At 43.7% G+C, this 22,890-nt stretch overlaps 3 protein-coding genes across 5 annotated transcripts; all 3 read left to right on the top strand.

Annotated features, from left to right (window-relative positions):
• Nucleotides 1–303: 303 nt before the first annotated feature.
• mybbp1a (MYB binding protein (P160) 1a) lies at nt 304–11,027 on the top strand. Of its 2 annotated transcripts, none has more exons than XM_028995896.1 (27): nt 304–548; nt 1,514–1,609; nt 1,698–1,781; nt 1,871–1,945; nt 2,011–2,118; nt 2,259–2,449; nt 3,451–3,618; nt 4,195–4,312; nt 4,472–4,761; nt 4,848–4,958; nt 5,318–5,443; nt 5,542–5,748; nt 6,251–6,359; nt 6,458–6,548; nt 6,782–6,942; nt 7,023–7,142; nt 7,224–7,343; nt 7,422–7,595; nt 7,668–7,825; nt 8,361–8,495; nt 8,604–8,703; nt 8,899–9,030; nt 9,120–9,188; nt 9,280–9,393; nt 9,920–10,021; nt 10,115–10,239; nt 10,329–11,027. In XM_028995896.1, the coding sequence occupies exons 1-27, from the start codon at nt 354–356 to the stop codon at nt 10,657–10,659; spliced, it is 3,810 nt and encodes a 1,269-aa protein (XP_028851729.1). In that variant the 5' UTR covers nt 304–353; the 3' UTR covers nt 10,660–11,027. The 2 variants fall into 2 exon arrangements, with proteins under 2 accessions (XP_028851729.1, XP_028851730.1); XM_028995897.1 differs by having other exon boundaries at nt 6,785–6,942.
• Nucleotides 11,028–11,137: 110 nt separating this feature from the next.
• paip1 (poly(A) binding protein interacting protein 1) lies at nt 11,138–16,444 on the top strand. Its single transcript, XM_028996813.1, has 11 exons — nt 11,138–11,482; nt 11,915–12,063; nt 12,499–12,696; nt 12,788–12,900; nt 13,062–13,173; nt 13,253–13,378; nt 14,961–15,067; nt 15,153–15,270; nt 15,397–15,451; nt 15,532–15,607; nt 16,196–16,444. The coding sequence occupies exons 1-11, from the start codon at nt 11,299–11,301 to the stop codon at nt 16,290–16,292; spliced, it is 1,335 nt and encodes a 444-aa protein (XP_028852646.1). The 5' UTR covers nt 11,138–11,298; the 3' UTR covers nt 16,293–16,444.
• Nucleotides 16,445–16,590: 146 nt separating this feature from the next.
• c11h5orf34 (chromosome 11 C5orf34 homolog) lies at nt 16,591–22,146 on the top strand. Of its 2 annotated transcripts, XM_028996811.1 has the most exons (12): nt 16,591–17,455; nt 17,930–18,019; nt 18,392–18,888; nt 19,011–19,109; nt 19,200–19,320; nt 19,644–19,735; nt 19,823–19,892; nt 19,983–20,141; nt 20,255–20,352; nt 20,439–20,555; nt 21,121–21,161; nt 21,230–22,146. In XM_028996811.1, exons 1-12 carry the CDS (start codon nt 17,120–17,122, stop codon nt 21,424–21,426), a joined length of 1,917 nt encoding a protein of 638 aa, XP_028852644.1. In that variant the 5' UTR covers nt 16,591–17,119; the 3' UTR covers nt 21,427–22,146. The 2 variants fall into 2 exon arrangements, with proteins under 2 accessions (XP_028852644.1, XP_028852645.1); XM_028996812.1 differs by lacking the exon at nt 21,121–21,161 and having other exon boundaries at nt 21,230–21,388.
• Nucleotides 22,147–22,890: the final 744 nt, after the last annotated feature.

A 22,890-nucleotide genomic window follows, 5' to 3' on the forward strand; every position in this document is an offset into this window, starting at 1 on the left:
AGCGGCCCCGTAATCAGAAGGTTGCCGGTTCGAATCCCGATCCGCCAAGGTGCCACTGAGGTGCCACTGAGCAAAGCACCGTCCCCACACACTGCTCCCCGGGCGCCGGTCATGGCTGCCCACTGCTCACTCAGGGTGATGGGTTAAATGCAGAGGACAAATTTCACTGTGTGCACTGTGTGCTGTGCTGCTGTGTATCACATGTGACAATCACTTCACTTTTACTTTATAGTCCTTTTATTTTAACTCTCTGTGCTCTTATTTTGAAGCGCTTTTATTTTGACATAAACAGTAACCCGGAAGTCTTCGTTCCCTCCTGAGCCGTGGTCACGTTGCTGCGCACATCTAACAGCATGGCTGTAACATTGCACGAAGACATGGACGAAGTGGAGAAAGAACCAGTTCGCCCTAAAGTCACCGATTCCAAAGGGATTCTTCAGAAGAACCGAGAATTTCTGGATTTCTTTTGGGATATAGCTAAACCTGAGAGAGAAATACGTCTTAAGGCCATTGAGGGTCTTATAGCGTATCTGAAGAAGATCGACAAGGTACATAGACGACTTATTTAAAATTAATTAAAGTTTTAGACGGCTCGGAGTCTGATCTTTAGGTTATTATTTTTGTACCGATTGGTTTTAGAAGTATACTTTTGTCTAGTGTTATTAAACGTGTCCATGTGCTGTTTAAACACGTGGGTTGGACGTGCCTGTATCGTTAATAAACGCCTTATTGAATTCTTGTTAAAAAAAATATCAATGCCGAATTAAACTGGGAAAAAAAGCCTCCACAGTAAACGTCAAAGTTCCAAATTCTTTAAAAACCTTTCAATTGGAAAGCTCTCAATTTTAAATCACCTCCAAGGCAAATGTCAGCATTCTTAACTCCAAGACTGAGCTAATGCATGGTGTAAAATGTCTCTACCTTACACAATTCAACATTAATTTGTAACATGCATAGTTATAGCAGTATAACACGCAGTGAAATGCACCCTGAAACACCCGGAATAAGTGAGATAATAAGAGTAAGGATTGCAAAATTAGTAAAAGAAAAAAAAAAGTAGGCAAGCAAGATATTATGTTCAGTGAGAACATGAGACAGACATGGTGAGTAGTGGATATGTGTTCTGTTAAAGTGCGTTGTGCAATAACCAGTGTAACAGTAACCCATTCACTGCAACAGTGGACATTTGGAGGGTCGGGTCCGTGTGGATCACCCGGACCGCTGTCACACTGCCGTCACCCCTTAGACGTACTTCCCTGCAACTCCACACATCCTCTCCTGTAGGCACTCTGGCAAAGACCCAGCACTGCTCCCTCTGACCTTCTCTGTACTAGCCCGTCAACATCCTGAGACAAATGTGGCATCTGTAGTGCTCTTTCCAGGCATGAAATCCTTTATCTTTCCCAGCTCTGTAGTCCTGTTTTTTACATGCCCGAACATGATGGTGCCCACTTTACTTGGAGGAACAAACACTGATGTTGCTGGTGATTATGCTGGTGGTTTTGTGTCCCAGTCAGATGAGCTGAAGTACGCGCTCCAGAGACTGGTCGACGGCCTGGCCCACGGCAGAGAGGCGGCTCGCTGTGGATACAGTGTGGCTCTGGCTCAGGTGAGTTCTGCTGTGTGTGTGTGTGTGTGTGTGTGTGTGTGTGTGTGTGTGTGTATTCATCGTGCACTTCTCTCAACTTTGATTACAGCTCTTAAGTGTTTTTGAAGACATTGGACTTCAAACCATTCTAGACCAAATTAAGGGAAAGCATAATCTGCAGACTGTGAACAAGGTGAGAAATCTATTTTTTTTTTAAATTATTATTATTTCTCTTTTATTACTGAGCTACTTTACTGAAATCCTCTAAACATGTTTTAACAGAAACAAGTCCGAAATGTTGCATTTGGGAATTTCTTTGGCGTTCTTGCCTTGTCCCAGTCCACACGTCTTGCAAAGGTAGGAGTGTGTTTGTCTCCGCTCTGTGTCACAGGCGACTTTAACCCTTTTTGTCTGTGGGACAGGAGCCTCAGGTCCTGTTGGAATGTGTGCGGCTGCTTCAGAAGATCTCCCTGTACAGGGAGCACCTACAGGACTTGCCGAGGAAGACCATGGTGGATCTATTATCCGAGGTGAGGTTCAGTACTGGATGGAAAAGAAAAATGATTGAAAATCTTAAGGTGATTGTGTGAGGATTGTATCTGATTATATTTTGCCCAGATTATTAAGTTGGTGTGTGTGTGTGTGTGTGTGTGTGCTTTGGTCCATGCAGACCCCACAGGAGGTGTTTGAGGAGGTCCTGCTGGGAGCTCTTCAGACTGACCTGACTGCGGCCCTCAGCTCCCCAGAGCACCTGGAGCTGCTCCTGGTGGCCATGCAGAAGTTCCCTGATGTGTTGAAACCCAAAAAACTAAAGAAACTCCTGGGCAGCACTTCAGTGATCAATTCAGAAAACATCCCTAAGTGAGCGGTGCTCTTTTATGGGCCAATATGTTTCAGAGTAATGGTATAGATCTTGTGAAATAAGATGGTAATGCTATTTTATTGAGAGATCATCAGGTTTAAAGCCAGCTCCATGAATTACTTCTTAGTTAGTGGGCGGGACTGATGCTAATTTAGCATTAGCATTAATTTTCATGGGCGCTACAATTCAAGATATTGCTCAACTACTTCAGCAAAATTCTTCTGCCCTACCCGGCTACATATTCAGTCTCCCCTGCCTCAATGCAGTCTGCTGCAACAATCACACGGGAATGGTAGCGTGAGGTTGGAAAGGACACCAAACCTTGACACGTTTAGGCTAGGTGAGCGTTAGTCCCGCCCACTTTGATGGGTCAGACTGACAGTGCACTGAATAAATTGTGAAATATTTCAACATTTAATTTATTAACAATAGTTTTAGAATTCAAGTCCTAATTAACAAAATCATGACACATTTTTGGTTATTAATAATAAAAAAAAATTATGAGAAAAAAAGATATCAGTGGTGGCCTAGCAGGCAGTGCACTTGTAAATGAAGGTTGTGCTGGGCTTGCTGTGTACAACGAGGACAATAATAATCACTTTGAGTCGATGTTATCTACTTATTGATGTATCTAAAGTGAAGTGATTGTCACTTGTGATGCACAGCACACGGTGCACACAGTGAAATTTGTCCTCTGCATTTAACCCATCACCCTGAGTGAGCAGTGGGCAGCCATGACCGGCGCCCGGGGAGCAGTGTGTGGGGACGGTGCTTTGCTCAGTGGCACCTTGGCGGACCTTCTGATTATGGGGCCACTTTCTTAACCACTAGGCCACCGCTGCCCCAAAAGCGCATCTTGCAGATGCCGGGGATTGAACCGGGGACCTCATACATGCAAAGCATGCTCTCTACCTTCCCTCATCTATCTACTTAATGTGGCATTCGTAGCCCTCCACGCGGATGCGTAATATTGTGAACTCGTATTTTGCCCTGGTTTTAGGCTGGTACAGGTGCTGAAGATGGCGGCTCAGTCCATGAAGAAGGAGCGCCTGCTGCCGGCAGTGGCTGGCGACCTGCTGCAGCTCTCGCTGAGGGAGGGCAGCTTTCAGCTCTTCTGGAGCGAGGCTGTTATAAACGGCCTGTTGAAAGACCAGACAGGACCATCTCAGTGAGTCACCAACCGTCATCACTTCACAAACATACTGCTTCTGAGTGTGAATGCAATTATGATTTGTGTAGTGGTCTGGATTATATATAGTGTGATTGTTACTAGTTGTAGGGTTGAAGGTCCCCTATCATGAAAATGTCACTTTGTGAGATTATTTCATGTTAATACGAGTTCCCCTAGCATGTGTATGGTCCTAACAATAGATATAAATGGAATGTAAAGAAGGCTTTTTGTCATTCTGTTTCACTGTTTAGAGCGCGACAGCTCAGATGGTTTGTATTAATCATTTCCGCGAATGCCCCCTCAACTTCTATTATCCGCTCTCCTCCTCGTCCCGCCTCTCTCCTCCTCATTAGCATTTAAAGCTACAGACACTGAAACGGCGTGTCCTGGGGAAATCTCATTGTGGGGCTGTAATTCTGCGCCAAATAAGCAAAAATAATTGTTCATGTCGGGGACATTTAAAAAATATTGCTGTGCAAAAAATGTTTATTGTACTTTCAAAATGAATATGTAGGAAGGCGTGAACCATCAATGTTCTTGTCATGTTTTTTACGTTTTTGTTTTCTTGTCCAGTTATCTGTGCTTTCGCTTGCTGGGAAGTGCCTTGCCTCATTTGTCCACAGAGCAACTTCAGAATGTTTTGACTGGAGAGGTCATGAAACAATATGGGGAACATGTGCTTTCAGCTCAGGTAAGGTTTTAAGGTTATGTTTTAGAGAATTTTTAAAAATGTTTTTATTTTATATAATATTTAATCATTATATGAGCTGCGTTTATTCCATGTTATACGAATATGTGTTTATTCCTACATGTTATGGTGCGTGACTGACTGAATTTCTTGGTCTTAAAGCTGCCAGACCGGTTTAAGTTCACTCCAGAGATGGATGAATACGTCTCAGCGTTCCTGCAGGGATGCCCGGATTCAGATCGGCAGCTGGCAGTGGTGGTGGGCTTCTCTCTGCTGACCAATCAGGGCCACCCTGTCATCCCGACACACTGGAAGGTGGTGGAGTTCCTCGGGCCTGAGGCCCTGAAGAGCTATGTGGGCTGGCTGAAGGACATGTTTCTGGAACCCAAGATGGAGGTCTGTCTGGACTTTGTCACCCGCAGGCAGAAGGAGAAACAGGAGTCTGAAGCTGTGTGAGTTTAGCATTTTGAATAATCTAATTATTTAATCTTTTTTTAAATGATTTAGATTATATAAATGATATGGTTCTTTTCGCCAGCAATGTAGAACGAATTTTCCGTCTTCGGAAGTGGATCGTTCCTCGACTTACTTCAATTGTGGACAACAACCAAGTAAAGAAAGATGAAGACCTCGTGATGGACATTGCCAGGTAAGACTGCACACGGACAGATTTTTGTAACAGCACTCTTACAGTACATTTATTCATATTTTCAGGCATTTATATGAAAACACGTTCTATCAAAATAACATTCTCATCACCGAAAGGGTCTAAACTTTCAGCATTGCTCATTAATATACAAGTCATTATTATATATGAATTTGGGCTGTGAAAATTTAAAATGTGTTAAACCGCTGTATTTTGTGTGCCGTCAGAGCTATGGCAGATTCAAAATTCATGCTAGCCAGAGAACGTTCCTACATAGTGAAGTTTAAGGACAATTCTGGTGATGTGATCAATATGGCCAGGAATGGACAATATTTTAAAGTGTTCTGTCTTCTCTTTTCCAGATTCATTTTTTGCCATGCATTTTTTGTCATCAAAAAAAAATCTACTGATATACCAGAGACAGAAAATGTCCCATCAGTGCCCTTGGATGAGAAGAGCCGTGCTGTTGTAGTCAATGCCTTCTTTGGGTGCAGTATTCCACTTCAGTGAATGTTTACTGGGAAAATGGGGGGGGGGCGTTCCACTCATTTTATGTCATGTCTCCACCATTGTCCTTGCTCTGCAGGCTTCTTCATCACCTGAACCACCTACCGGTGCTGGGTGAACCCACAAAGGTGGAGACCCTCAACAAGAAACCCGTCCTGGGAGTCAAGGCCGATGGCTGCATGTGGCTGTCCAGCTTGGTTCAGTATGCAGACCTGCTCCTTGGCAAGCCGAAATGCCTTCAGTGCCACCTTTCTTTCACCCCTGAGCAGAGGAAGGCCTGGGATGGGTAATCGTGCTTATTGCTTACCCTATTTTGTTTAATAATAATATATATAAACAGTCAAGGAAAATAGTTTGTTTAAAATATGCTATTGTTTTAAGACACTTGATGAGTGTATGGTTACATGTAAATAAAAAGTAATCTTTGAAAGCAATTCATATTGTGTTGGTTGGTAACAGCGAACAAAAAAATCTGAATATCTGCTGAGGGTTTTAAGTCATTCATAATGTTTTGAAGTCTAAATATTTGCAACTTCCTTGACATTTTCTTTTCAGCCTGAATTAGATTTAATTAGATCAGATGAATATATATTACCTGTTTATTTTAGTATGATCATTACATATATAAATATTTTTTTAATAGCTAATAATAATAATTTAAAAAGCATTTCTCTAGGGAAATGTTATATCGCAATATAGTTATCGCAATATTCAACAATATCGCATATTTTCCCAATATCGTGCAGGCCTATTCATAAGCCATTGTTTTTGTACTGACCTTTTTGCAGCATGATCCAGTCTGTTGAAGCCCTTCAGAAAAAAGCTAAGAAGTCCCAGAGTCCTGAGGTCTCGGCTTTCCAGCAGTTGTTTCTGCTGGTCGGCATGAACCTCTTCAAGGTGAGGGGTGGATTTATCATCTTCAGTGTTTTAATGGCATTAATAAACGTTGAGTGTCATGATGTGGCAGTAATCATTAGAGGAATATTTCTGCTCAGTCTCCACAGGAGAGTGTGGAACTTATACATGACATTCAGAGCTGCGTGGCTAAAGTTCAGGCCAAGAAGGCGAGAAAGAAGAAGGCTAGCAGTAAGTTTTCTGTGGTGCTGAAGCAATCAAGGAGCCTTTTTTCTAGTCATATTTAAATGAGTTTATCAGAATCAAATGTTTGTTCGTGGCTCGACAGTAATTTTACTCTATAAAACAGTAGTGAAATTTGTAAAATATCAAAAATCAAATGTTTTAATCAAATGTTCTCATTAAATCATGAGGCATTATTAAAATCCCAACGCTATAGAATTTGACTGTATTTCCGTCTGTAGCAGAGGATGATGGGGAGGAGCCCCATTGGGTGGAGGTGTTGGTGGAGATCCTTCTGTCCCTCCTGTCTCAGCCCAGCCGCCTCATCCGATCCATCTGCAAGACAGTTTTCTCGCGTGTCTGCCCTCACGTCACCCAGAATGCAATCAGCGCCATCTTGGATGTGGGTCATGGTTTTAATTTTTTTTAATCGTAAGGGAAGTTGAGACTTTGATGGGTTGGTAAAATGCGGTTTTATCCAAGGTGTTGGATCCCACGAAAGATTCTGAAGAAAGCGGAGTCGTAGTGACTGATGAGAAAGACGAGCCCAGAAAGGAAAAAGGAAAAGAGGAGGCAACTGCAAAAGGAGAAGATCAGGAGGAGGCAAGTTGCTTTAAATCTGATATGAACTACGTCCCTTACAATGGGTGACTTAACACCAGAAATGATTTTCTTTTTGCTCAGGATGGTGATGAGTCGGATTCGTCAGATGATGATGAAGAAGAGGATGAAGCTATGGAAGATGAAGTGGATCCAAACTTTCGTCTAGAGCTGATGAAAGTGTTACAAGGCAGCGGTGCTGTGGTAAAGAGCCTCAACTCGTTGTTTTATTGTAACTACAGAGTTCTTTGATTCATCGCTCACAGAGGCCCTCTTCTGTAGGCCACTGAGGAAGACAATAGTGATGATGAAGAGCTGGATGATGAGGCCATGATGAAGCTGGACAGTAGCATTGCCAGCCTCTTCGCAGAACAGAAGAAGAAAATCCAGGCCAAGAAGGAGGAGAAGGAGCGACTGCGGAAGGAGAAAACCCTTGTCAGGGACTTTAAGATCAAGGTAAGTTCTTCACGATTTTTCGACACTTATACCACATCAGTTGGATGGCTGCAATGTTTTTTTTGGTTCCAGGTGCTAGATCTTGTGGAGATTTTCCTCTTAAGGCAGTCGACCAGCCCTCTAGTGCTGGGGATGATTGAGCCGCTGCTGGCCGTTATCGAGAGCGGCATGAGCTCTGAGACGGAGCAGCAGGAGCAGGACTTCCTACGCAAAGCTGCTGATATTTTCAGGTGAGCAAAAGTCTTTCGTCTTAATCATGGACACACCAATAATAATGAACGTACCAGAGTAGCCATCTTTACCTTTTGGCCAGTGAGTTAAAAAAATAAAAGTATAAAATTTAAAAAATAAAATTTTTAGACCTGCATTTTTGGGGAAGGGCCAGTAGATGGTGCTAGAAAACATTGGAGAAACATTGCTGCAAGTCTTTTAAAAGGCCTTCTTATTTGTTTCCCTGACACGAAATTGAGATAATAAGAACAGGAGCTTGTTAAAACTATTAAAATTAGCAATTTCATCATATAGCATCAGCAATATACATTTACATTTACGGCATTTGGCAGACGCCCTTATCCAGAGTGACTTACAACGTGCTTTCAAGTTACCATCAATGAAGAGATCAATTCCGGTCCACTAGGACCCCAACTATGAACTATGAATATATATTTTTTATTTATTGCTATCAGTAGACCGCATTTGAGAATTTTCAATAACCAATATATTTGTGCAGAAATTATGCCCAACCCAATTTTTTATTTTTCATAGAAACCAGCTGTGCCGGGGAAAGCAGTACTGCAAAAACGTGGAGGACCGGCAGGCCGAGCTTCATGACATGCTGGAGAAATTACTGAGCCGGGCACAGAAGCTGTCCGATTCCTCCATTTCGCTCTTCTATTTCAGGTATGTGCCACACGTCTCACTTGTCTCTGAGCTGCATTGTCACCGATGAAGCTGTTTTGTTCTTGATGTGACAATGGCTGTGTGGTGTCCTCCTCTTCCCCGAAACAGTGCGTCCCTCTACCTGCTGAAGGTGTTACGAGGGGGCGTGCAAGCCCAGACAGACTCCGGGGACACGAGTGAAGAGGGGAAGACCGCAGAAATAGTCGAGGTTGAGTAAATCCCTGCACCCCTTGGTGTCCACGTCCACATTGATCAGCTTTCTACTCATTTTTTTAACATGTACTCTGCTGAGTAGGCTTTCGTTCTCCACCAAAAATACTCTGGCAGTAGCAATGTGTGGTTTGAAACTGACCTGGAAGGTCCTCCATGTCTGAAGCAGCCTTAATTGTTTCTTGACCTCCAGGTCGGAGGCATGGGAAACGTTGACGTGGAGCGGGTGACTGCCCGCTATACGGACGCTCTCGTTTCCTTCATGACTCGCCGCAACAGCCCTCTCACGGGAGCCATGTTTATGGATCTCTTCAGCCGGTTTCCGGTGAGATACGTACATAAAACAGCGAACTTTACTTTTACCGCATTCCATGTAAAAAATGTGTTCCATGTTTCTCGCTTTGTGTTCTTCAGACTTTGTGCAAAAACCTGCTAGATACAGCAGTAGAATACATAACAGGGGGAGCCAGAGAGCATCAGCAGGTAACGTGTGGTGGAGAGTGTATTCATCCTGTTGCCGGTTGCACGAATGAGGGGGAACAGGTTAGATTTGCGATGGTTGTGTGATTTCCAGGGACAGGCTTGTGCTGTCGTGTTGAAAGGGCTGCAGTCAAATGAGGTGCAGAAGATGGTGGCTGGAGATCGGTGGACTGGAATCTGCCAGACCACAGTGGACAAAGTCACAGAGGTAGGACTTTCAGAAGCTCCCAAAACGCTCCGTATCTTTGTATGTGGATCGTAATGTTAGGCGACTTTAAAACTTGGAGTGTTGAGGATTTCTTAACCTGATGTAAGATCAGATGAAGGGCTTTAGATTTAGCTTCTGTAGTGCAATCATTGAGAGAGAACTGATCTTGAATCTTTCCTGTCTTAATATTTAAGTTAGGAGGTTTTGGTAATACTGCCACAGATGCTAGAAAACACTGAAAAACTAGATGCACTAGTTAGTAATGGAAACATTTCACAATCAACATATGGTTTCATTGAATTGTAAGATTGTTGGAACCTTAAATAAAAATGTGTATTCATAACCATAGGCAGATTTCAGTATAACCTGATATAAATTCATTCTGGCTTTTCCTCTAATGTCCATGGTATTAATGTATTGTATTCTATGGCTATGTATTCTTATAGCATCTTCCCATTAATATTTGACCATTGAATTAGCACATCAGATCATAAAATGGCTTCAAACAATCGTTTCTTTTCTTTAGACGCTTGGAAAAGGTTTTGAGGTGAAAAACAAGATGATTCTAGAGAAAATGACCAAGGCTCTGGAGCTTAGCCTGTTTTTGGTCAAGACCATCCACCATCAGGTAGTGAATTCTTATAAATGTGTTTCTAACCTGCACAATAAGAACGCAATTTTGTTTTAATGAAGTGTTTTTTTTTATTATTCAATTGATCAGAATCTAGCAGTGGACCTCCAGCCTCTCCGTAACACACTTCAGTCGCTGAATAAGAATGAGGCTTTTCAGAAGTCTGGACACATGGAGGATACTTACTGGGGTGTCATGAAGATGTTTGGTGTTCAGTAAGTTTGAGTTTCACTACTGTTTTTCTGGTGTTCATTGATAAAGGCCTTCCATAATGTTGTTTTTTTTATTCTTGCTGTAATTTCAGAAAACCAAAACTTGTGAAGATGAAGAAAGCTGAGGAGGAAGTGGAGAAAGGTCCCACAACAAAGGCAAAGAAGAAAGGCTTTCTACCTGAAACCAAGAAGCGCAAGCACTCCAAGAAACCCGTTGTGCTCGAGGAGAAGATCGTCGGAGAGAAGGGGAAGCCTGCTGCCTCTCCGGCGCCAGCAGGAGACGGAGAACAGGGGAAAAAGAAAAAGAGGAAGAGGAATAAAAACAGGAAAAGGAAACATTCGGAAGGAGCCGAAGCACCTGCTCAGTCGCCTGCCAAGAAGACCAAAAAGAAGGCAGCAAAGCAAGGAGCTGCAAAGTCCTGAAACTCCACATGAGATCCAATATATGAGTGCTCTGTGATGAGCTCCCTTCAACACCTTGACTGATTACTCACGTCGTGTTCGAGTAATAATTATACCGTCATCACCAGGACACTTCCCAAATACGCATGCGATCGTCCCCATCGTTTCTGGCATTTCGCGTTGTAACTAATGATCGTTGTACCGTTTGATCTTCTTTTTTTTTTAATTACCCCACTGCTGTTTAGTCTCAGATTAGGTTATATGTGTGTTGGTGAACATGTCACGATACACTTGACATAATTTGTACAAATATCTGTGTTTGGAAATGTGTACAATACGCATTAAAATATTTTACAGGAGTGGCAATATCAGTCACGCCATCAAATCCACCGACGTCGATTCAACTATTGGGAGTAAAAGTTTCGTTATGCTTGGGGCTGGAGTGTTTTTGTGCTTGTTTTACGCCGGCCAGCAGGGGGCGCTGAGCCGCGTCCCTCCCCGGAATTCCGTTCCGTGGGCATCGCCTCCGCAGAAGAAGGAGGAGGAAGAAGCAGGGAATCTCGCGCAGCTCCAATTTCGTTTCGCTCGAACATGACGGCGGCGCAGTGAGCGACGCCGCCAGGTCTCCCCAGCGCATGGTAGCCTGAGACGGTCGCAGCGATGGCGGACAGTTTCGATCGCGCCCCGGGGGCCGGCCGCGTCCGAGGAAAGCCCAGCAACCCCGGCCTGGTGGAGGCGTCGAGCCCCCGGGCGCCCGAGTTCGGCAGCGAGGACGCCAAGGCGTCGCTGTTCAGCCACCGCGAGCCGCTCCGGCAGCCGAGGAGCTCCCCGCCGCCGGCGGAGGGTAACGTGCGCCGCGGAGACGCGGAGTTTATCCGTTTGTTGCTTGTGGCGTCGTTCGGTTGCGCAACTCGCCTCGGACCGTGTTCCCCCCTCCCGCCACCGCGTAATCCGCGCACGATCTGGCCGCAGAAAGCTGCTTTATTGATTATTGAGTTGGGATTTATCGGCTATGTTTAGTCCACGCACTTCAACGCCAAAGATCCAAGCATCACTTAGACCGACTAATCTGCCTTGAGCGCCGCTGCTTTATTTATCCGTCGTCATGTAGACATTAATACGCATTAATCACGTCTTTTATACTGCTGAGATCATATCATTGTAGTGAAAAGGGATGGAAAGAAAACCTTAAAACCTGCTTACTGCACTAGTGCATGAAAGGCTCCACTGGTATCATTCACGACTCAAGTTTTTAAATCTTTTTATTTTTTTGCAGACACCAGAAGACAAAGCAAAACCTCAAATCCTGTACAGAATAACAGTAGCACTCCTGCCTTAAAAGCGCAGCGCTCGGAATCCCTGGTGCTGACCTCCAGCCTGTCAGCCAACGCGCCAGAGTTTTACCCCTCTGACTACGCATACTCGGTCTGTTTCATCGGGTTTAATCATTTAAAGAAGGATTCTTATTAGAAAGATATTATTCTATGTAGAATTATGTTATTGTAGAGAACAGAAGTTTGGTGTCAAGCCTTTATTACAAGAAACTTTAGAAATGGTAACATTACTGTAACATCAACTTACAACATCATGAGTGTAAGTTGATTGATATGAAATGACATTATTCTTGGGGAATAACTTGTCCAACCCCTCCCAGCACATTTTCAAGCAAGCCGAGTCAATGTCAATGCAGTAAACACACATTTAAATACCCAGTAGTTTCAGCTTATGTCAATACACAAATTACATTTGCTATATAATATATATCATTGAAAGCACTGCAGAAATTCTGGCCTGTAGAGTCTTATGATCTTATAAACAGAATCACAATCAACTGTTTTTGTATTTAACATCGTTTCAAAGGAGCCTGTTTATGAGGATTGGGGTGACGAGTACTACGCCTCGGCCTCACTGGCTGATTTGGTTCAAGGTATCCTCAGCCACCTCAACTCGTCCCCGGGGTCATTTGAAGTCGACATTGATGACATTACTGCCACCCTGAACGAGTGGGTCACCACCGAAGACACCCTGAAAGAACTGGTGGAGTTAATCTACATGCAGGTTTGTGTGTCATTTTCAGTCTATGACACATACCTGAAATTACAGTTGTTTCTGTTTGATTAATCGTTTATTTCTCTATTGTATTTGTCAGTCAACGTCAATCCCTAATTTTTCTTACACCGGAGCACGACTCTGTAATTATCTGTCACAGCACCTAATAATTTCTCCATCCAATGGCAGTTTTCGTCATCTTTTGCTACAAAGGTGAGGTGGTTCATCCATCTGTGTGCGTTTGGATAAAGTACTTTGTCTATATATATATGATGAGAATTTTACACTATTTTTTTTGGAACCTGATATTGGGAGAAATGCTCTAGCAGCTGTCAAAAGTTTATTAAAAGTTATACTTTTTTTTTTGTTAACAGATGTCATTCTGAGTTTGAAAAGAAAAACCAAGCAGTTTGTGGCAATGAAGAAACACAAAGAAAGTTTCATTCATATGTGCTCTTCCTTGGAGAAATTTACTTAAATCTTGAGGTAGGGCTTCTTGTCGGAACCTGCTTCATGTGTCAGCAGGATATTTTTACTCGTACCTTCATATTGTACTTTTTATTAGGTGAAGAGTGCCAATGGGCCTCCAAAGCGGGCAGATATCTTGCTTGTTGCATTAAAAGACCTGCTGACCACCCTCTTCTCAAACCCTGTGGATGGAAACCTCACCTGCGCCGTGAAGCTCCTGAAGGTTCGAGACTTGTTATTTACATGAGTGCTTTTCCAATTTGCTCTGAATAACCGGGATTGCCCCAAATAACCAAAATTGACAATGTCAGTAGTGGGTGTTTCCACCATTTGCCACAATGACAGCTTGACAGTGACGTCTCATGCTCCTCACCAGCCTCATGATGTTGTTCTGAGGCAACTCTTCCACAAGTGCTACGCGCAGTTCTGCCAGGTCACGTGGGGGTGGGGTACGATCATTCAGTCTCTGCTTCAACTGGTCCCAGACGTGCTCTATGGGGTCTCTATGGGGTCAGGGGACATTGATGGCCATACCATATCGAGCTGTGACGATTCTGCCACAATGTGGTGGAGCATTATCATCCATGAACAGAAAATTGGGGGTGTGCTGGTGGAATTGATGGTGGGTTCTATGATGTCTCTGATGTCAACGTGCAGTGACTGAGCCATGTACCCAGACTGTTGCTTCTCCTCCACCAAAGCAAACCCTAGACCTCAGCGTATCACTCACCTTGCTTTCTCCAGCAATGCTGACGACCATGATTTCTGTGCAAGGTGACCCGACACCCAACGGTAGACCACTTCTGCATTGTCCAGGTCACATGGTCTTGTGCCCACTGCAAACGTTCACACCGGTGCCTTGGTGTCAGTGGCGTCACCTGCAACAGTCCTCTGGCATTCAAGCCAAAGCAATGGTTTGTCTGTAAACCCTAATACCCCTCGCATCTCGTTGTCTGAGTTGATAGGTCCTTAGGTCCTGGTCATCAATGCGGTCTGTCACTATACCTAACGTATTGTGAGTAGTGTATGTAACATTCAGCAAAATTGATTATTTGGTTGCTTGGTTTGCTTCACTTCTGTGGGGTTTAATAGTGTCAATAGGTTATTTGCTCCATACATTTATTAAAGGTCCCATTACATGAAAATGTCCCTTTTAACATTAATACGAGTTCCCCTAGCCTGTCTATGGTCTTGTAATGGCTAAAGAGTGCTTTGGCCATTCTGCTTTGCTGTTTAAAGAGCGGCAGATCTGGAATTGTCCCCTTATGTTGTCATACGGGGAAAAGTTACCTTCCGTTTCTTATGCTTTTTAAAAAGTGAGAAGCATTGCAGTTGCTCTGTGATTGAATGTAAAAAATGAGCACTTTTTTTTTTCTTTGTCGTCACATGAGACTCTGAAGAACCAGCGAGTTAATACATTTTTTTCAGTTAAAAACGCTGACACAACTTCCTGTCTGCGACAAATATTGTGGTTGGTGAATGGTGTTGATGACATCATTTCCACGAATGCCCCCTCAACTTCTATAGGCCGCTTTCCTCGTCGTCCCGCCTCTCTCCTCCTCATTAGCATTTAAAGCTACAGACACCAAAACGGCGTGTCTCACCAATGAAATCTCATTGTGGGACTGGATCAAAGTGGCTGTAATTCTGCACCACGGCTGAATTTCAGAGACGTCAGATACAGTACTAGGGGACCCATAAGACTGATATTAAAGCAAAAACATTTCATTTCAGGGGAGCTTTAACATTTTAACCATGTCACCTATAAAGCCTTCTGTTAATCGGTGCGTTTCCCCCATGTTCAGTTGACTGGCTCAGTCCTTGAGGACACCTGGAAGGAGATGAAACAACCCCACATGGATGAGATCATGCAGAAGATCAAAGGGGTGGTGCTTGACGCCACGTGCAGCCGGTGAGGGCGAGAGACGCTTCCCTCAGCCTGAGGCGCCTCAGTTTCCGGTGCACGTCTGATGGCCGATCTTCTCTGTCCTCTGCAGTGATGTCAGGCAGATGCTCTTAAAGCTGGTAGAACTGAGATCCAGTAACTGGGGGAGGGTTCATGCCGCCGCCGCCGCTAGCGAGGCCACGCCTTACAATGACCCTAATTATTTTATGGTAAGTGTAGAATCACTTTATATATCTACTACTCTTCAACTACCCGATTCCTCAAGGCCATCATTATCTGCATCGACCTTTGACATCTGGTCGTGTCTCTAACTGCATTTTCCGTCTCTGCTTTAGAATGAGCCAACGTTCTATACGGAGGACGGAACGCCATTCACGGCTGCAGATCCTGGTGAGGGCGTCCATCTGGATATTATCCGGATATTAACACGCCTTAATGTATAGTTACGTTTCCTCTGTTCTTTCCTTCAGATTATTCTGAAAAATATCAGGAGATATTGGATCGAGAGGAATATTTCCCAGACTATGAGGAGAATGGAAATGAACCGTGAGTTCAATTTTCTTTCATCGCGCAGCACTGCTCCTCTTTCCCTAAAATCCTGCCCGCAGCACGGCACCTGGCTCCCTTCAGGTCTGCTTTCTGGGCCCTCCTGACAGGGTTAACGTCATTGTCCCGCTCACAATGCCAGCTAGCTGGGCCAGGGCGCTGTTGATTCAGCAAATCGACAAGAAAGGGGCTTAACTGGGCTTTACTCCAGGCATGGCAGCGCTGCCTTATTGAAACTTTGAAAAGAAGCGGCTCCCCTGCCGCTCCAGCAGAGGGGGCTTTGTGCAGCTGTGGTGGTGATGGATGTGGACGCAGCCGAACAAGTGCTAGGCAAGATTTTGGGTGGCGCCCCCTTGCATTGCAGTAAATTCCGCTGCTAGAGGAGATAAACTCTCAAGAAACCGAGTGTGCATAATCTTTGTAATAATTTGTACCATATAATAGTATAACTGTGTATGTACTCCATTTTTAATTATGTTCAATAATACTAATACTAATAACACTAATACTTTACACTTTGGACCCCAAATGAGCCAAGTTGTTGTAAAAACCTGTTGATTCATTTGTTTGCATTGTTTTGTGTTGCAGATTATTTCCAGATACAGATGAAGATGAAATGGATCCTGAGATTGAAGAGGCGTTTGAGAAGTTTTGCATCGAGTCGGAGCGAAAATGGAAGCAATAAGCCGAATGTAAAAAGACTCTGTCTGGGAGCAGCACGCACATCTTTCTCTTCGTGCTGAACCGACTGGAGGGGAATCGTTTTAAGGCCGTTCAGTGGAGATCTAGCGCTAGCAGTTACACGGCGGAATTCTGTCTTGTTTTTACGGCATGGCATTCAACAAGTCACTGTGTTACTAAGCTGCCCGCAGGTTTCGTTTTCTCGTTTGATGCTCTGGCTTTTGATGAAGTGCGGGGCAGGGTGTGCAGTGTGCGTTCTTTTTCGAACTCGGTCCGGAGTGTCCCGCAGTCCCGCAGCGCGACACCTCACCCCGTTATCAAAGAACCGGCGTGTACGTGATGTAGCCCAACGCTCCCCTTTTTTTGACAGCTGAGTTGCGTCATCAAATGTGTACTAACTCTTCCTAAAGAAAAGCAGCTCGTGGCCACGGGAAGACAATGGGGGAAAAAAACAAAAGCCTGTTCTCTATACCACATATCGCTTGGAGGGCGGGAGGGAGGGATGGATGGATGGATGGATGGATGGGGATGGGTTCTGCATTTACAATTCACAAAGGCAGGGGTCGTCTTCCTTTTCAGGTTCACATGAACCCTTTTAGACTTTTACCTCTGGTTTCGTTGTTTTACAGAGAGACCTCAGTTAAACCTCAGGTTCTCTTTTGTTTTTCTGGATCCTTTCTTGCCCTAATGTAAATGCGGCCTGTAGAAGAACTTGTGCTGCCGGATTATTCTCATCATCATATGAGCCCCATATACGCAGGAATGTTCATTTTGTAGTTTTGTAAATATAATTTACAGTTTTGTTTTTGCTTGCAATAAATCTTTATAAAAATGTATATTTCTGTTCCTTGCTGCGGTTTGAGCGGCGTGCTTGGTTTCGTGTCGATGCTCCCGTACAGCAGGGGGCGCTGTTCGTGGTTACAGAAGCGCCGGCGGGGAAGAAGTGCGGGAATTTCGAGCTCTCGTTTCTGCCGTGGGAAGCCGCGGAGCGCCATGGCCCGCGTCGCGTTGGCGGTCATGTACCAGGACGAGTCGGTGGACGCGCACGGCGCCGACGGCTCCCGGCTCCGTCTGGCCCCGTGCGGCTCCGAGTTCGTCGCGGAGAAGCGCGGCCGCGATCCGCAGAGAGTCCGCCAGAGAACCAGGTTCGCGACCAGCGAGTACAAAGTGAGGATGTTTCTTTCCATTAATTTCACTTTGCTGGTAGAAATAGTCACAAACTGTGAGTGTCTTTTTGGAGAGAGAACCAGGGAAGCGACGAGTGAATTAAACGCTGTTTTTCAGCGTTTCTGATATATTGACACATGACGTCACAGGAAGCATCTTTACAGACACTCTCATCCAGGGCGACTTACATTAAAATATCAGTCATAGAAATCCTTCATCTGAAAGTGAAGTGATTGTCATTGTGAAACACTGCAGCACAGCTCACGGTGACACAACGAAATGTGTCCTCTGCATTTAACCATCACCCTTGGTGAGCAGTGGGCAGCCGTGACAGGCGCCCGCTCGCTTAATAACTCCGATCGCAGCTGAAAAGTGCTGGGTGAAATCCCTGGTGTGAGAAGGTGGCATCAGCGGATATAAAATGTGGCTTTTTATTTATCCCCTTTTTAATCCCTGACAGTTTGCTGTTTTCAGGCTTTACTGCTGCTGGTGCTGGAGTTCAGGAACAGATATGCCACGCGACCATATTTGCCAGAGGAGCTCATTCCTGCTGAAAAAAAGAAGGTGGGCACAATGTTCCACTGTTTTCATGTCCAGATGACACATTTCTTATGGTTGTCTCCTACCTTGGACTGGCTTTGGATAGTCAGTAATTTTGTTCAAGTACAATAGGCCATTTTGCACAGTCCCTTGAACTATTGTCAGAAGTTCCCCCTTTTGGCATGTTCCAACAACCACGAGGAACCCGGAAAGACTTCGTATCTGTCCATCAAGGTTGTACATAGGTGTGTGTTGTATACAGTGGTTCCTGTAGAACATGATGTCAGAATGCTTTAATTCCGTCACAGTCCACGTCACTTGGTTATTAATGGCGAACAGTGACTGTGGCAGGTTCGAATGTAAGGGCGATCTTGTACCTCCGACTTGTCGTTGCAGTGGCTCCTTGCTGATGGAGTGTCAGAGATGGAGTGGCCTGGGGAGGACCCTGGTTATATTGAAGTCACACAAGATGGGGAGATGGTCTTGCGCTCCAAGGACGGTGGTGGAAAACTGATCCTCTCTTCGTCCGGAGAAGATTTCACCATGGAATACGACTGCAGGGTCAGCCAAAGTGAGATGCCAAAGGCTCTGGAAAACATGAGCAGTGAAAGCCAAGCCTCGGACAAAAACGGTAGTCATACTGTCACAGGACCATCAGTAAGGCCCTCCAGCCAAAGGATGGGTGCAGCTCGTGCCTTTACGTCAGTGGTGCAGCACCACTCCTGTCTCAGTTACCCAGACAGCTGGCAGCGCCCCCTGTCAGCAGCCGCTCACCACAGGATGAGCCTGAGGTCTGGAACGACCAGCTCACGCCCTTCGTTAATCCAAAGTGGCCATAACCCTCATCCTCCTCTGCCTCTCCCGCTAAGGTGTTCATCCCCTCACCTGCACAGGTCCGAGCTTTTCACTCTCTGCTGCGTTCAACGTGTCTGTCGACATGAAAATGTCCGGTCCAGTGCAGGATCTTGGCATGTCGCGTACCTGATGTGGTTCTGATCATTCATCTCATATTCAGGTGGAATGCTTCTAGCAGGCTGCTTGACCACGAAGAACCATTTGAAGCAATGGAGACCGATCTGGTGAAAGTGGTGTGTTGTCATGGAATAATATATCGGTATGTATATTTTGTTTTATTGCCTTACTGACCAGACTAATACTGCCAACATAGAAAATGTAAAGTGATTATGACATTTTTAATTTACAGAATTATCGAAGGAACAATCCCCATTGTAGAGGTTTGTCCAGGTGATGGTTCACTTATGAGGTCAAAAGGAGTTTTGGTGAATTATTTCACCCATTATCAAGGAGGATCCGTACCTGGTGAAGTAGGTCTAATTTATGTATTACTTTAGTGTATTAGTTATCGAGAGACTTGCTTTGGGTGGGCTCTTTGCTCCATAAACTCCAGCTTTTTCTTTCTTTCTTGTACAATTTCGGGTGACTTGTAACAGGCGTATTTTGCATTTACAGGTCTGTTAACATACTATAGGACAGGCTGCAAAGTTTTGGTCATGTAACTAAATTCTAAAATTGGAAAGGCAATTCACTTTTTTTTTCCCACTTATGTACTCTACGTATCTCGATTTTGTCTCAATCAAGTAGAAACCCATGACAATCAATTAAATGAATGATTCTTAAACCGTTCCAGACAGTGGAGAAGACGTACTATTTGAAGAACCTCCCACCAGATGTCCCTGGTCAGATGTATTCGGTGTCGTCTGTGGTGACCCGCGCCAGCAGGTGAGACAACTGTGTGTACAAAGTGCATATTTTTTTTATTGAAAATTTACTATATGTAATTGCTACTCTGATCCCGCCTTTTGGCAGGATTTTGAAGTGTTACTGCCTGGCCAGAGATTCTGTGAAGCTACCCTACATGAACTGCTGCTGGCACACGGCAAGCTGGATTTTTTTTTCTGTTTGTTTTATTCGTACCTTGTTGAGAGGACCTTCATCTTGAATGTGTCATTTTTCTGATATTTTGCAGGATCATAGCTTTTTGGAATCGTTGAAACTTGTCCAGGAAGCCAGTTTGCCCGGTTCTGGCCACTTCATGGCCTTCTCTGATGGTAGTGCAGAGATTGTTTTTGGGGATGGGGCCAGGTTATACATGATGTGGAATTTCAGCAAGAGCACATACTCACAGGTTATTCTAAGCACTTTAGTAATCACTTGCATATCTATATAGTGAATTATTGGAAGAAAACGTGCCACAAAATTTGTCAAATTCCTGTCATAACAACTGCTGATTATAACCAGAACCAAACAGAGGGAGCCCGGTCTAGCTGGTGCCAACTGACTCTTCCCAGTGGACAACAGCAGCTGGTGAACTTTGAAGCTCCAGGGCCATATCTCAAGTACCGATTATTCATTACACATCTATACCTACATGACATGTTAATACTATTAGTTGTGTACTAACACTTAAATACTTTTTTATTAGATATGTGGCATTAGCAGCAGACTGGTCCCACAGCGTTCAGCAGACGTGTCTGGAGAGAGGTAGCGGATATTCTTCTCGCCCATCTTCTACAGAGATCGGTAAACATATAGAAAGCAGGTGAGCCTTTTATTTATGCTACCTACTGACAAAAACAGGGTTTCACACATCACACACTAGGTCGACAAAATCTGTTAAAATTATAATGATAAGCACCTCACTTGTATGGTAAAAAAATAAAACTAATGTAACTAATCCTGCAGACCTCATTAATAACGTTTTACTATGTGGACAGTTTTGAGGCCTACAGCTTTTCTGATGCCCTTGGTAGAAGTTGAGATTGTATCTTACATTTTATTTTCCCAAAAGACATACAATGAGAGTCAATCACAATCCCTCTCACTTCAAAATCTACATTTTAAAATAGTTTTAATACATTTGTGAACTTAGCTGCTAACATAGCATACATCTCTGACTGGGCGTCTTTGGAAAAGGCTTCCTTTTTTGTAGAAAGGAGATTCTTGAGATGGTTTGGGATCAAATGTCGATAGGGCGGGGGAATCAGTGTTCTGTATACACTGGCTTGTTGATATGAACAGCAGAATTGGTTAATTGTAAATAACGAATTTATTGTAATACCATGTGGGCCATTATTAATCCTTATTAATTCCCTTTATAATTTCAGGTCAGTGGTTGCCGAACTGGAAAAGATCAAAAGATTCAACTGTATCCTTCATACTGAGTTCACACACAGACAGTGAAATATTCTTGGTTCTTTAACACTGTAATTTCAGTTTTGCTGGAAAACAGCCACCTTGTTAAAGCCAAAGCGGATCGTGCTGCGTCCATTGGTGATCTCAGAGTCAACGCCTCCAACCAGGATTTCTGTGAGGTCAGCATTTCAGACGCCCTCCGGAAAACTTCAAAAGCCATACAGGACATTGAGAGGATTCTGTCAGATAAACAGTATTCCATGGACACTTCTCCATGAGCATATTTGGCTTTAAAAGTGATTCAAAAACCATATTACTTTTGGTCTGGGAAAACATGCCAAGAAGGATGAACTTACATTTGATTTCATTTTGTTTTGTAGTGTATATAATGTTTTTGAGGGAGCATAACATTACAAAAATTCTACTGCCCTTTTCATTTGGTTGCCTTCAATGGTAAACTGTTTCGTACTATAATCTTTTTGTTCTTCAGCACTTGGAATTTCGCCACATTCGTTTAATTTGTGCTGAGCAAGTAAAGGGTGGAGATGTAAAATCATGTGACTCCACATCAGAACCAGGAAGAGGGCTAGAATGTAATGTTTCCTTTAAATGCTAACGTCATGTTGAGTGATGCTTAGTTAAGTTAATATATTTGAATATATTATTTATATTTGTGTACATATATATTTGGATATGTAGACATTTCTTTTTATATGGTATTATTTACATCTATTATGTTGTTAATACAATTTTATTGTTTTATCCATAATAAAAATGTTTACTCTTACTGTCCTCATATATAATTATATGTAAAGAAATTCATCTGTATGAATCATGTGGATTTAGCTGGATTATATGAATGAAAGTATTGCAAAAAGAACCTTCTAAGAAATAATAATAACTAGAGTTTTATGAGCATGATGTGTAATATATTGGTATGCAGAGACCCCCATTTTCATAGTATCATAGCTTGTGAACATTAAAGCTTGCTGTAGCCAGCTAATAGTCTTTCAGTTCTTGTCCTTTTCTCCTTGCAAAAGGATTCAAAATCCTAGAAGATTCTTGGTCTGCCGCTGTAGTTCTTCAGTTTACACTTCTTAAGGACCTGTCCTCTTGACACCCCTTTGGATGCACCTAATCTGTGACAGCTATGGAGACTAATGTTTTACATTTACAGCATTTATTAGACACCCTTATCCAGAGCAACCTACAATCAGTAGTTACAGGGACAGTCCCCCTGGAGCAACTCAGGGTTAACTCAAGCAACTCAAGGGTGGTAGTAGCCTAGTGGGTAACACACTCGCCTATGAACCAGAAGACCCAGGTTCAAATCCCGCTTACTACCATTGTGTCCCTGAGCAAGACTCTTAGCCCTAAACTGCTCCAGGGGGACTGTCCCTGTAACTACTCATTGTAAGTCGCTCTGGATAAGGGCGTCTGATAAATGCCGTAAATGTAAAGTGTCTTGCTCAGGGACACAATGGTAGCAAGTGGGATTTGAACCTGGGTCTTCTGGTTCATAGGCGAGTGTCTTACCCACTAGGCTACTACCATCCTATTTTACAAGAAAGTGAAGTATGTTTGATGAATCTGTAACCTTCATGGCTGCTTTGTTCACTATTCTCATCATCAAAAGCCGCTTCATGAGATGCTCATTAATATGAGTGAATGATAAGAAAGCGTTCGACATAAACCTTCAGGACTGTCTGAAACCGTCCCCGCTGTCCAACTTAAGGTGGTGG

Source organism: Denticeps clupeoides, chromosome 11 (assembly GCF_900700375.1).
Source record: "Denticeps clupeoides chromosome 11, fDenClu1.1, whole genome shotgun sequence".
NCBI classification, from domain to species: Eukaryota; Metazoa; Chordata; class Actinopteri; order Clupeiformes; family Denticipitidae; genus Denticeps; species Denticeps clupeoides.